The sequence below is a fragment of the Ceratosolen solmsi genome, unplaced genomic scaffold (assembly GCF_000503995.2).
Source record: "Ceratosolen solmsi marchali unplaced genomic scaffold, CerSol_1.0 scaffold35, whole genome shotgun sequence".
Lineage (NCBI taxonomy): Eukaryota > Metazoa > Arthropoda > Insecta > Hymenoptera > Agaonidae > Ceratosolen > Ceratosolen solmsi.
Window position 1 is genome coordinate 4,583,066 of NW_011948423.1, and position 12,500 is coordinate 4,595,565.

A 12,500-nucleotide genomic window follows, 5' to 3' on the forward strand; every position below is an offset into this window, starting at 1 on the left:
GGAATGCCGCTCTTGAGAGTCAATGAACTTGATCGGTTCGCTGCACCTTGACCTATTTCGAAACGTCACTTCGCGATACACGCGTCACTTTACGCATTTTCACTATTCGAAAGCCCCGGGCGCGTCACGCATACACGTAGAGAAATTCTATTCATACTCGTTATTCATGGCTTTAAGGTGCTTTTCACATATAATGAAGATATAAACTGAGCTGCATTTGCGGATGCTACCTACTTGAAAAATTAAACAAACACCACAATCGACAGCATAAGCTTCGAAGTCCATAGTATATGGACTCTCCTATATAGAATATGAATGTATATCCCCATATATATATATATATATATATATATATATATATATTGGTTAAAACATAAAATTATTAAAAATAATAAGAGGCTTTGAGTTAATCGTTCGAGTCGATGAAATTTACAGAGGGAGGAACTAATAAAGGATTTCAACCTTGTGATTTAATCTCACTTTATAATTTTATAATTTAAAGTTAGCCCTCGATTCGGTGAAATCCGGTGGATTTTAAAAGAAACCTATAATTCCCATATTTTTCTACTGGGTGCTATAAAATATCTCATGGCATACTTCTCTTATAATTTTCTCCAAGCGCAGCGCGGTGCGTCGCTTTGCATTTATTTTCTTCCTTCCGATGCACCTTGCCTTGCCGGCTCTTTCCAATGGCCCTCGCCACGACAATAAAAAGCCGCATTGAAACTGCAACTCTAAAGCCAATCGCCTCGCCAATGCCGCGCGCTAATCGACAAGGATTTCGCTCGCGTCGTTGGCTTGTTGGGCGCGTGCGCAAGTGCGAATTGCCAGTGGGCTAACAAGGGGGCGGGGAGTCGCTTCATTAATAGTAAAGATTTTTCGCGCGACCCACGACTGATTGCTTACGCGTCGCATCCCTTAGCGCTCAGGCAGATTAAGAAATTTTCAGATGCCCATTATTGTAAGATATCAGCGGTCGATGAACGAGACTATTCGTTCATCACCCTTAGCAACATAATTCTCTGACGTTGCAATTTGCGTTGCGCTAAAAAGCGAAAAGCGTCGAAATGTATTGGCCACTTTATGCAGATAAATATTGCTCGCTCATTGACGCCTCCACTTGCTTGCAATTCTTCTGCTTGTTCATCCAGCCTTCGTTGGGTTAACAAAATTTCTTCAAAATAACATTATAAAGATGCAAATTGTAGGAAATATTGATTGAGAATTTTTCCAAGTAGGAGTAGTACTGCTTAGGCAACGAGATACGGATACGTCACGATTTTCCTATTCCACTTTAATACATTATTTTGCTATTCTCGCTATAATCGTATTGAAAGCGTCCAATGCCGCCCAGTACGATTGATGTCAATAAACATACAATTTTATTATATTGTAACGAGCAAAGAAGTAAATTTAAACAAAGTAAAGAGGCAACGTGTACGGATGCGTCTCTTATCTTAAAACCTACTTACGCCTGTGCTTATACATTTGTTTATCTAATTTGCTCATTAACAATAAAAAATATTGTAAATAACATAATTAGCAATTTTTCGTCCAATCATAAAGCAGAGCTTGCCCGTAATAGCAACAAAGCGGCAGCTCTATTGTAAAAAGAGCATCGCTGCGATAGAAATTGTAATAAACCAGTTGCCCGCAATATCATATAAATAGTAACGATTTTTGCAGCAATTAACGAGCAATCACAATTATTTTCAAATCGCCCGTTGTTACGCATAAAACGCCATAAGGCCGCTCGCAGCCATAATTCCGAGATTAAAATGTCGCTGCGGCGCACAGACGACATAGCCATTAAATTCAAATGGCCCATAAACATTGTATATAAAATCTTTTAAATGCACGAGACCTTGCCTAACGAGCGCTTTCATTGTTTCAGAATAATGCGAAATTTGGAAAGGCTATCAGGCAGCGATCAGGACTCCGTCGATCAGGAGATGTACATCGACCTGGACGACGCCTCCGTTGACTCGCTTACTGGCAAACGAGGTCGTCACCATGTTGGCGCTGAGGTAATTAACGGCCTCGACAACTTCGGCCGCACTAGCGCGCATTCTATGCATTTCTACCAACATACGCGATATTTGGATTTCCGACGGTAGCCGCAAAGTCGAATGGCCTCAAAGCCGAGCAGCGTATTCTTCCAGCTTAAAAGTGTCGATTAGCGACGGTCAAGGAGAAATGAGAAATGAGGAACGAAAATGAAGCGCAATTTTTTGATTACGTTTTATTTATTTTATTTTATTTTTTCATTTTTTATTTTAGAGATCGTGTTGTTTATGGGCTTTCACCTAAAGCATTCGCCGCCTTGTTCATTTGCTCTCGTTGCGCTTCGTCTAGAGCTCGAGTGCTCAGACGCACGGTAAACGATATATGCTCCAATATTATGTTAATTAGGAGTTATCGGATTCCAATGGAGGCATACTTGGCGAGAAATGCCCTATTTACATATGAACGCGTGTAGAGGACGTAGCATCCAGTCGTATCGAAATTAAGTCACGCTAACTACGCGCGAAAGCTGATTTTGCACTTGCTGCTCGTGTGCGTGCTCAGATTCGCATATATATGCGCGAATGTGGGTACACGCGGGCCAAGTTTCCGCAACTGGTATGAATATTGCATATCGTTATGCAGCGATGAGATTCACTCGTATTATAGGGACGTAGGAATGAGTGGAACGAAGACAGAGACGCGAGAGAAGATACGTTGTCGCTTGGTTATTTGCAACAAGTATGTAGCACTTCCTTTCCCGTTCCGATATAATTTTTCTTTTTTTACTCTCGAATGCGCATCTCTCTATGCTCTTTTAATCAGAAGCGCCGAGCTCATAATTACAAAGTCTGAATTTTATTACGACGCTGTTTTTAAGAAGCTCGAACTAGATTGACTGCATTACCAAAACGAGCATCCTAATGCTTATTATATTTTGAATAATTTTGCAAAACTTCTGCTCCGTGTGATTAGATTGTTACCTCCCTTTTTTTTGACAATTATGTATCATATATCATAAAAGAAATAAATATAGATAATAATAAATTAATATAGAATATATCGTAATGCGTATGCTTTGTTAAATTAAGAAAAAATTTTTTTTGAAATTTTGTCGTAAGAGAGTTTTTTCTCTCTCTTCTCATTATTTCCAATCATTCGTTCTGTGCATTTCTCTTGATTCCGCGAGTGAATATTAAGTTCGGATGAAGTAAACGTAAAATAATTATACAATGCAAAGTTCTTTAAGTTCAATTCGTCTAGTTATTTAATTTCGCTCTAATTTGACAGGGAAAAACATAACGAAGTTTCGAAATTTCTCCAAGATAAATAACTAATAAATAACAGATGTTTATTACTAACATAGTAATTAGGATGTATACTATAATGGGCCAATTTTAATTGGACGCGTAACTTTTTCACGTCTTTACGCCTCTCGCGTGGGAACGGGGCAAGAATCAAGGAGAGAAGCAAAAGTGCGGAAGAGAGAGGGACAGAGAGAGAGAGAGAGAGAGAGAGTAAGTGTGAGGGAGTGAGTAAGAAGTTGAGGGAGAATGGGGGAGAGGGTGTGAGGGCGTGGGCGACTAGTGATAGGTGCGAGGAAGTTGGGGAGGGAGCGGAGATAGAGACAGAGAGAGAGAGAGAGAGAGAGAGAGAGAGATATGACGATGATGATGGCGATGATGATGATGATGATGATGATGATGATGACGACGTCGGGCAAGAGAGGCATCGGTTCGTGCGTGTGTTTGCATAACTCGAATTTCCAGTCTGCCACGACTAATGGTGCCTTCGAATCATTATAGGATACAGATTCTCATGGCTTCTTTTCGTAATGAAAGTAGTGATTGCCATATAATTCTACAATTTATTACGCACAAAATTCTGTTACTACGTTTTTATCATCCATTCTCTTACGCGAATTTTTCGTTTGCGCTAACAAGTACATATAAATTATCGGAAATGTACATATATTGGATAAATTTATTTTCGCCTTCGTAAATCACAATTAGCATACTTCATTGTTAAAAAAAATATATGGTATATATGTTATATTGGATTAAAATAAGCGGTTATTCCGCGTGTAATTAAATGCAATTTTTATTAACTTCAAGAAGCGATTCGTATTTTACCCACTTGAAATGTATTGCAATGTATTTGTAGTAAAAATTATACAAGGACTTTTAAAGTAATAATAGCTGACTTTTCGCGCTCGCATTTGTTATTTTCAACTCGTTTATTTAGTACGGAAAAACCGGAATAAGCTGTATTAAAAATATTATTTTGATATCTTATCGGCACGTAATTTTCTTAATATATCGCTAATATTTTTATTTTCAACGTGGATGTATACATGCTCGGAAAAGCATGCTGTAGGTCATGAACAATTTACTCATCACATAATAACAAGCTATTGTAAATAGTAGCAGGGAAGGCAGTTAATAAATTATTCAACATAAATCAATCAGAAATTGAAAATACATACTGACATTTTCATCGTGTGCTATTATATACATGCTCGACCACCGCAATCACTAGGCTAAGAAAAATTGCTCGCAATCAACACTTCCGTATTTAACGAGTCAAGCGAGAGTCGGACAGCCAAGATCCCATCGAAGGTGAAAAACCAATGCTCGCACCAACTGGCCAATGGGGGGCCTCGCCGTATCGAGAGCCCATCGGTAAGAATTGTGTTAGGGGCGGCTATGAATCGTTGTCGGCCCGGGGTGCGTTGGCCCGGGTGCGAAGGCTCGGGGAGGGAGCGGCGCGCGAGGCAGAGTGTGGCCAATTTCCGCTAATCCCGGGCTTATTGGCCGGCTCCGCAGGTGGGCGACGAGAGCGACAGCAGCGGCAGCGAGAGGAGCCCCAAGCGGGTGAAGCGGCGCAGCCGAGGCGGACCGCCGACCACCCGGAGACGGTAGAGCGGCATCTCGGCGCGGGGCATCTCGGCGCGGGAGCGGACCCTCAGGAGACTCGAGAGTAACGAACGCGAGAGAATGAGGATGCACTCGCTCAACGACGCCTTCGAGGTAGGCTGAGACCCGAGGGTCCCTTACTCCAGCGAGCGCGTGCCGCCGATACGACCAATTTATCCTCGCCAATTTCCCTTATCCATCGCTGCTACCGCAACGGGTCTTTGCAATTATTAAGCGCGCCTCCTCTCCAATCCTCGACACCTTTTCCGATACGTTCGTATGGAAAGCGCCAGCTTCTCCTATCGTGACTCTCAACACCCTACTACCATCGACTACCATAGCACAATTTTCACTTAAGCAACCCCGAATTAGCTATTGATATTCCCACTAAAATAACTACTTCGATATTGTGATATAGAGCTTGACAATAACTAAGAATTAACAGGATCCAGCGCGATACGTGACTCTGGATTTCAGTGTGACCGGCTTTACCTTTAATGCATTAAATAATTGCTGGTAATATCCAATTGGTATTTATTTGCCGTGAAAAAAATTCCCTTCCACACCACGGACGACTCCAGCAAATTAATGCGCGATCGCCGAATGATTAAAATCATCTTATTTCCCCGCAGTATACAAGTACTTCTCTTTAGATTTCTCATGTTTTATCGTTATTTGGGATTTCATAAGATCAGCAATATACTATCTCAATGTACATGTAAAACTAAGCCTTTCAATATCTTTGCCTACCATATTTACTTTGTAATAGAAATTCTCGGCTTGGTTATATTTAACAAGATAATGAAATTCAATGTACCGTAAGGATAGAGTTTAAATCGCCGTCAAATTATTATTCGTAATTCCAATTTATGTAATTGGGAGATTTAATAATTTCTTCTCCACGTTCTTTTATAACATGTCATTACTCCAACAGCATTAATAATTTCAGTTTTGTTGCTTTACTGCTGTTGCTTGGTTAAAGCTGATTGAAATTTACTTTTTGGTCTGACTTTACTTTCGTCTTCGCTCAATTCCAATTGCCGGCGCAAAGACGAGGTTTGCAGTTTCTTCAAACAGAACGATAATTTAGCGAGAAAATCTTTAATAACAAGTTTAATAAAGGACATCATGGCCGAATATCGATAACACATTATCACGCGAATTATAAAAATTTAACGAAATTTAGAAAATTGAACTAAACCAGTAGGGGTATAGTGTCTGTCACACATGTAATTCTTCGTATCTTATAAAATTTGCTGCGAACGAAGCAGTAAAGCTCAATGTATTAGTCCAAAATCAATAATGAAAATGCCATTCAATTCCTTCGCTTTCACCATTCGTTCATTTTCATCAATTTTTATGAAATTAATTAAATTCTCTTTTTATTAATCAAATCTTGTCCAAATGATTGCTTATCGTTAGCGTATTAGGATCAGTTTTAGAACCAATGTACAATTACATTTAATAGTTATTTTACAATTACATTTAATAATTCCATACATAAAGTTTGACAAATTCCCAATAGAATTAATAGTTATTCATTTTAAATCGATTATCATTTCGAGATTTTAATTTAACAATCTCATCTATAATTATTTTAAATACTTCTAAGTAAGCATCACAATCTTCAATGACTGATATAATTATAATGCGGCTAATGTTAAATAAGCGGTAATAGAGTTTTTAAGAACGAAAATCAGTGCGTTTATGTACGAAACGACCAATTATTTTTTTTTATAGTCCAACTTATTAATTAATTAATTATATGGTACAAGTTGCAGAAATACTTAAAAAAAAAAATTCTTCTTTAAATTACAGAGATAATTTGTTAATGCATTTAAAAGACATTATATTGTTTGCAATCATTTCTCAGGCCATTTAAAACATCGAACGATTCTCTAATACAAAATTCCCATCGAATTCGAATCGTATTTCGCAATCGTTAAAGATATTTTTCCATCATTGCAAAATAATTTAATTAAATTTAAAAAAAAAAAAAAAAAAAAAGGAACTGCAATGGCTTTCAATTGAATCTTAATTCCGTTCATTATATCGCGCCCACAATTTGCACTTGGCGTCAAGTCAAAATGCAGTGGTCCGAATCACGGTTGAGTCAATAAAATTGGGCAATCATCGAATAACGTAATACATTAGCTAAGTAGCATTAGCTGCGAACCCCCTCCAATTTCTCAGGAGTCCACACAGTTAATTTTGATCTTGAACTTTAATATCGCGACGATGGCCTTTCTGCTCCCAATCCCGTTCTCTCTACGCGTAAGCGAGTATTAGTACAAGCTCTTAAAGGCTATCAAGACGCCGCTGTTGATAAATTTGACGTTGGCCAATAACCACCGAAGCCTCCCGCCCGCCCCGTCCCCCCTCCCAACCCATCGCCCTCTCTCACTCGCCCGCTCGCTCGCTCGCTCACACGCACTCACGCACTCACGCACTCACGCACGCACACACGCGCACACACACTCTCTCTCTCTCTCTAGCGTAGCGATAAACCTCCCCCCTTCTACCCACTCGCTAAAGCCTTGGTACTGATGGCTGTATGCCTGCGATATACACTAATAAAAAATCACCAAATACAATGTGAAAATTAGCGATACCTTATGGTCTTTAATAATGAACCGATATCTTTTCTTTTCAATACAATTAATAACATCTATTGTCCATCATTTCATTATGAACACCATAAAAGTCGACATCCATTCCCTCATATTTTCCTCATACTTTCAACAAAAACTATTAATTCTATTGTATACTTCGAGACTATTTTCCTCTTGTGATGATTGCAAGCCACGCTAATTTATAAATGTTATGTTTAATTTGAAGTTGATTAAAAATGAAATCAGAAAGAAAATCTATAATCAATAATTCTCCTATTTCTTCGGTTACTCTATATACGCATTTATCCATATTTATAATACACTGGACAATGAAAATACATCTCACACGTCTATTAAACCTAATACATTTTGTATGTCAAAAACGATGCTTCTATCGAGTAGAGTGAACTCTGTAGATATAAAAATAGAATAATACTTTTTACCTTCAAGAAGCAAAGAACAATTTTCTCGTATTTATAAAAAATAAGAGAGGAAGAGAGAGAGAGAGAGAGAGAGAGAGAGAGAGAGAGAGGTAACTTAGGAAAAGCTTCTTTCTAAGAATCATCTTCGTTTATCGCTCGATTTTTTTTCAAATGATGACTAATCACTTATCACAATCGCATTAGGATACAAGTTTTTCTTTTAAAATCATTTCATCCAATGATACTTCACAGTTAGATTTTTTCTTGATAAAAGAATTTGTTTTTAGAAATTACACTCAATATTATCCATGAGTTTTCAAACTTTTTAAAGAAATAGCATTTTTATCTCAAAAATCAATATTAGTCAAAGCAAAATAATTCGATAAAAATATTTTATCAGAAATTATAATAGAATTGGAATTCTTTCATAAACTGAAACTAAAGACGAATATCCATGTATTTAATTCATACTTTCGATTGCATGAATGATAATAATTATAATTATAAACATTCTCGAAATTTAAGAACATGATTGGCAATATATGTGTATATATATATATATATATACATATAAAAGCATAATAGCTGTAAAACTATGTGATAAGCTCTATTTTCAATGTAAAAAAAACTTCTCTTATTGGTAAATGGTTAATTATAAAATATTATTGAAAATTTAGTTTAAAAATAAATATTTTTTTATTAAATAGTATTTTGTGCACAGGAATAATTTTGATTAAAAGAAATTAATAAATCACTGAATATACAATTGCTTTCACTATTAATTGATTTTATATAAATATAGTTTTTTAAAGCTTATTGGTTGAAAAATAACTTCGATAAAGCAATTATATGCATATGTGCATATCAGTAAAATTTATTTAATAGTCAATAATGAATTAATTATTTAGAAAATTTCAATTATTTTTTATTTTTGTCAGTCTTTGTTTATAACGGTATTAATTAAAAAAGTCATATAAATTTTCAAAAATATTCTATTATATGAGTAGATATAATGTACATATGCAATAAATATTCTAAGATATGCAAATATATTAACATATGATTTTATACATTCAACAGCAACTGCGAGAAGTTATACCTCATGTAAAAATGGAGAGGAAGCTTAGCAAAATTGAGACGCTTACATTGGCCAAGAATTACATAATGGCGCTGACAAATGTTATTTGTGAAATGCGTGGAGAGGAACAGCCTTACACGTGAGTTTATCCTCATCATTTATCTTTGATTCATCAATAAACATGTAATTCTGTCAGGATATAGAAAAATATATGCTATTGGTACATTTAATACGAAAAAAATCTTCGCCGTTATCTCAAAACATAATCGTTCATTTTACAAATAAAAATTTTTGCTTCCTCAGAAACACTAAATTAAATATTAAAGGATTAGTTTATAATGAAAAATACATAGATTAAAGTTATGAATATTTTTAAAATTATTCTTATTCGATGGTCTTATATAAGAGCCACGATGGTTTTTAGGTGTAGAAACACACTCACAGTTTGCGTAATATTTAAAACATATTTTCTAAATATAAAGGGTAAACACATAAAGTTTACACTGAAAGTTATTTAAATAAAATATTTTTTAAATAATAAATTTCTCATGGAAATAACTGTAAAATAAATATTTATCATAAATTATATAAATATTATATATACATATATATTTATGAAAATAAGTAAAGTTGTGTATCAATCGTAATACTGATTTCTATTAATTTAAACAAAATAATTCATAGACTTTATGTAGATAATTTAATTTATTAAATTTCGTTCGAGAAATTTAATAATTACATTGATATAAGAAAATAATCCAATGATAGGTCAAATACATAAAATTAGAATTCAATACAAAATTTTATGAAATGATAAGTACAAATGAAATAGAACGGAATGGAAAGATTGAATTTAAATTAATTTACATTCTATTTTCAATTTAAAATAATTGAATTAAACTAAACCAAAAAACTCATTATTGATGTTAATGCAAATTTTAATTATATACACTTAATTCTAAATTTTTAGATATTTACTATTTTATGCTTGAAAAAATATTACGATTTATAGCTCTTCAAAAAATCATTCACATTAATTTTTTTAAACAGTGTATAAAAAATTTTAAAAACTAACTAATTTATTATATACAAGCATTAAAAAAAACAGCTATTTCTCATTTGAAAATAATAAGCTTTTCTTATTGTTAAATAAAATATGAAAACATATCTAAAGAGTATGTGTAAAAATATATATATATAAAAAAAACTAATTAAAACATACAAATAAATTATAAATTATCTTTTAATGAGATTATATTTGTGTAAACAGATTTTAAAGTATGTATTACCGTATATTTGAACAAAATTATAAAATAATTATTATTATATAGAACTCTATATTACAATAGCTCTATATTTTAAATTTATTGAATTTTGTTTACACATTGCATAATAATATGATTCCCATGGCCAAATGTATTAGACTTAAACGAGCTGTAAGTAATGTTACGTCTTCGATCAAAACTAAAGTTAATTTAATCGAATAAATAACTTTGAGATCCCATTATCAGAAACCTTTAATGACACTTATCATTCCAATAAATTAAGTTAATCTTCGTTGCTTTCGGCTAAATATATCTTTCATATTCGGTTCAATCGATCACCCGCGTAGAAATCCGAACTACTAATCTCAGACGTACCATATTCGACCGCTGAATTAATGAAATCGAATCAACCGACACTAACCAATTGAATCCATTGTTTTCGCGCAACGATAACAGTGGAGCTTTAATAAAAAAAAGTAAGTCACAGGAGTTCTCAATAAGCAATAGTAAAGTAGAGCAGTTGTTAGCTCGATTTTCTCATTGGCTTGCGACAGTACTAAAATATAATGGTACGTGTTAGAAATTTAGCAGATATTGCACATTTCCTGGCAAAAGACATATTTGAGCCAATACTTCAATTAATGACATTAAACAACGATTAATACTTGTTTATTAATAGGCAAAAACGAATTCAGGTGTTATAAGTACGTTTTGGCCGTCCTTTTAAAAGAGTTCCGTTATACTTATCGGGCAACTCAACAAATAAAAATTAGCTTCCACTTTTTTTTATTTTTTAATTAAAAGATCGCAAGGACTCGTTAAATGTCGACATTAATTGTAATCATCGAGAAGTTTGAAGCGCAAACGTTTTATCGCTTCGTGCACACGAGGTGAAAACCGCCTGGGCAAAATACTCAGAAAGATAATGATAATTTATCGATTAGATTTTTATGTAGAAGATTTTCTCAACTTCAATGCTAATGGCATATATTTCCTTAGAGGAATTATAAAATTTAGATTAACATTGATTATACGAGATGAACATATTTTTTCTAAATACCGTGTAGATTATTAAAAGACAATTTGGGAAAAACTTCGAATGAATTGCATAAAAATATAATAAATATTGATAATAAACGATAATAAAACAAAAAACGAAAGAATTATAATAATAATAGCAATAATAGCAGCTAATGTAATTTTATAAATATTAATTATGATAGTGATAGTATTGACACATGATAGCAGCACATTAAATGAATAATCAAAATTTCATCATCAATTAAAAATTGATTGCATTGATCTTAATGAATTATTATTATTTTATAATATTTTTACTTATTATTATTATTATTGTTATTATTATTATTATTATTATTATTATTATTATTATTATTATTATTATTAATAATAATAATTAAACTCATAAAATTTTTTATAGAAACTGTAGATTACATTTCATCTTTAGATGCGCGTAGTTTCATATTTATATCGCTTATCACATTACAAATTTCGAAATCATTCAAGTGTAAATCCTTTGAGAGCTAAATAAACATATGTCCTCTAATCTAGCACCATTGCGAAAATTCTTACAAAATATATTGCGAAATTATTTTCTTATAATGAATTAGTGATTTCGTTTAAATATTAAGGAATTGATTACGCATTTTGAAGCAAAGCTCTCTTAATTATACAAAATATAATCATGTTAATGAAATAATATTAAAAAGAATTTTTATAAAAAAAATTATTTTAATTTTAACATAAAATTATTCAATTACCAGAGATTACATATATATATATATATATATATATATATATATATATACTCACTTAATACCTTAAAGGCAATTTTTATCATTTTTGACATTTTTGAACAATGTAAAATAATTATGTTGTTGTATTTTTCAAATAATAATATATTCTATTTGTTTAAATTACTTGTTATGTATAATTTCCTAAAATTATTAAAGTTAATAATACTACACTGTCTTTAATAATTAGAAATTCTTTAATTAGATATTATATAGATAATAATTAGAAAAACTTATAATATTATCTATTAAACTAAGAATAATCGAGACAGCAATCGCTGAATATACGAAAGAAAAAACAGAATCAATATCACAGCTTTGAAGAAAAGCATTATATTTACATTGCGATATAATTGCATTGTTTACATTGTTGAGCAATAAAAATTTAAA

General features: G+C 33.0%; 1 protein-coding gene across 1 annotated transcript in view; it reads left to right on the plus strand.

Moving 5' to 3' along the window:
* The window catches only part of LOC105362186 (protein dimmed), a 34,618-nt gene that overhangs the window by 20,730 nt on the left and 1,388 nt on the right, over nt 1-12,500 (plus strand). Inside the window, 3 exon segments of the mRNA XM_011499548.1 lie at nt 1,895-2,027; nt 4,830-5,033; nt 9,034-9,170. Of these exon segments, the coding sequence (XP_011497850.1) occupies nt 1,899-2,027; nt 4,830-5,033; nt 9,034-9,170 (470 nt within the window). The 5' untranslated portion in view covers nt 1,895-1,898.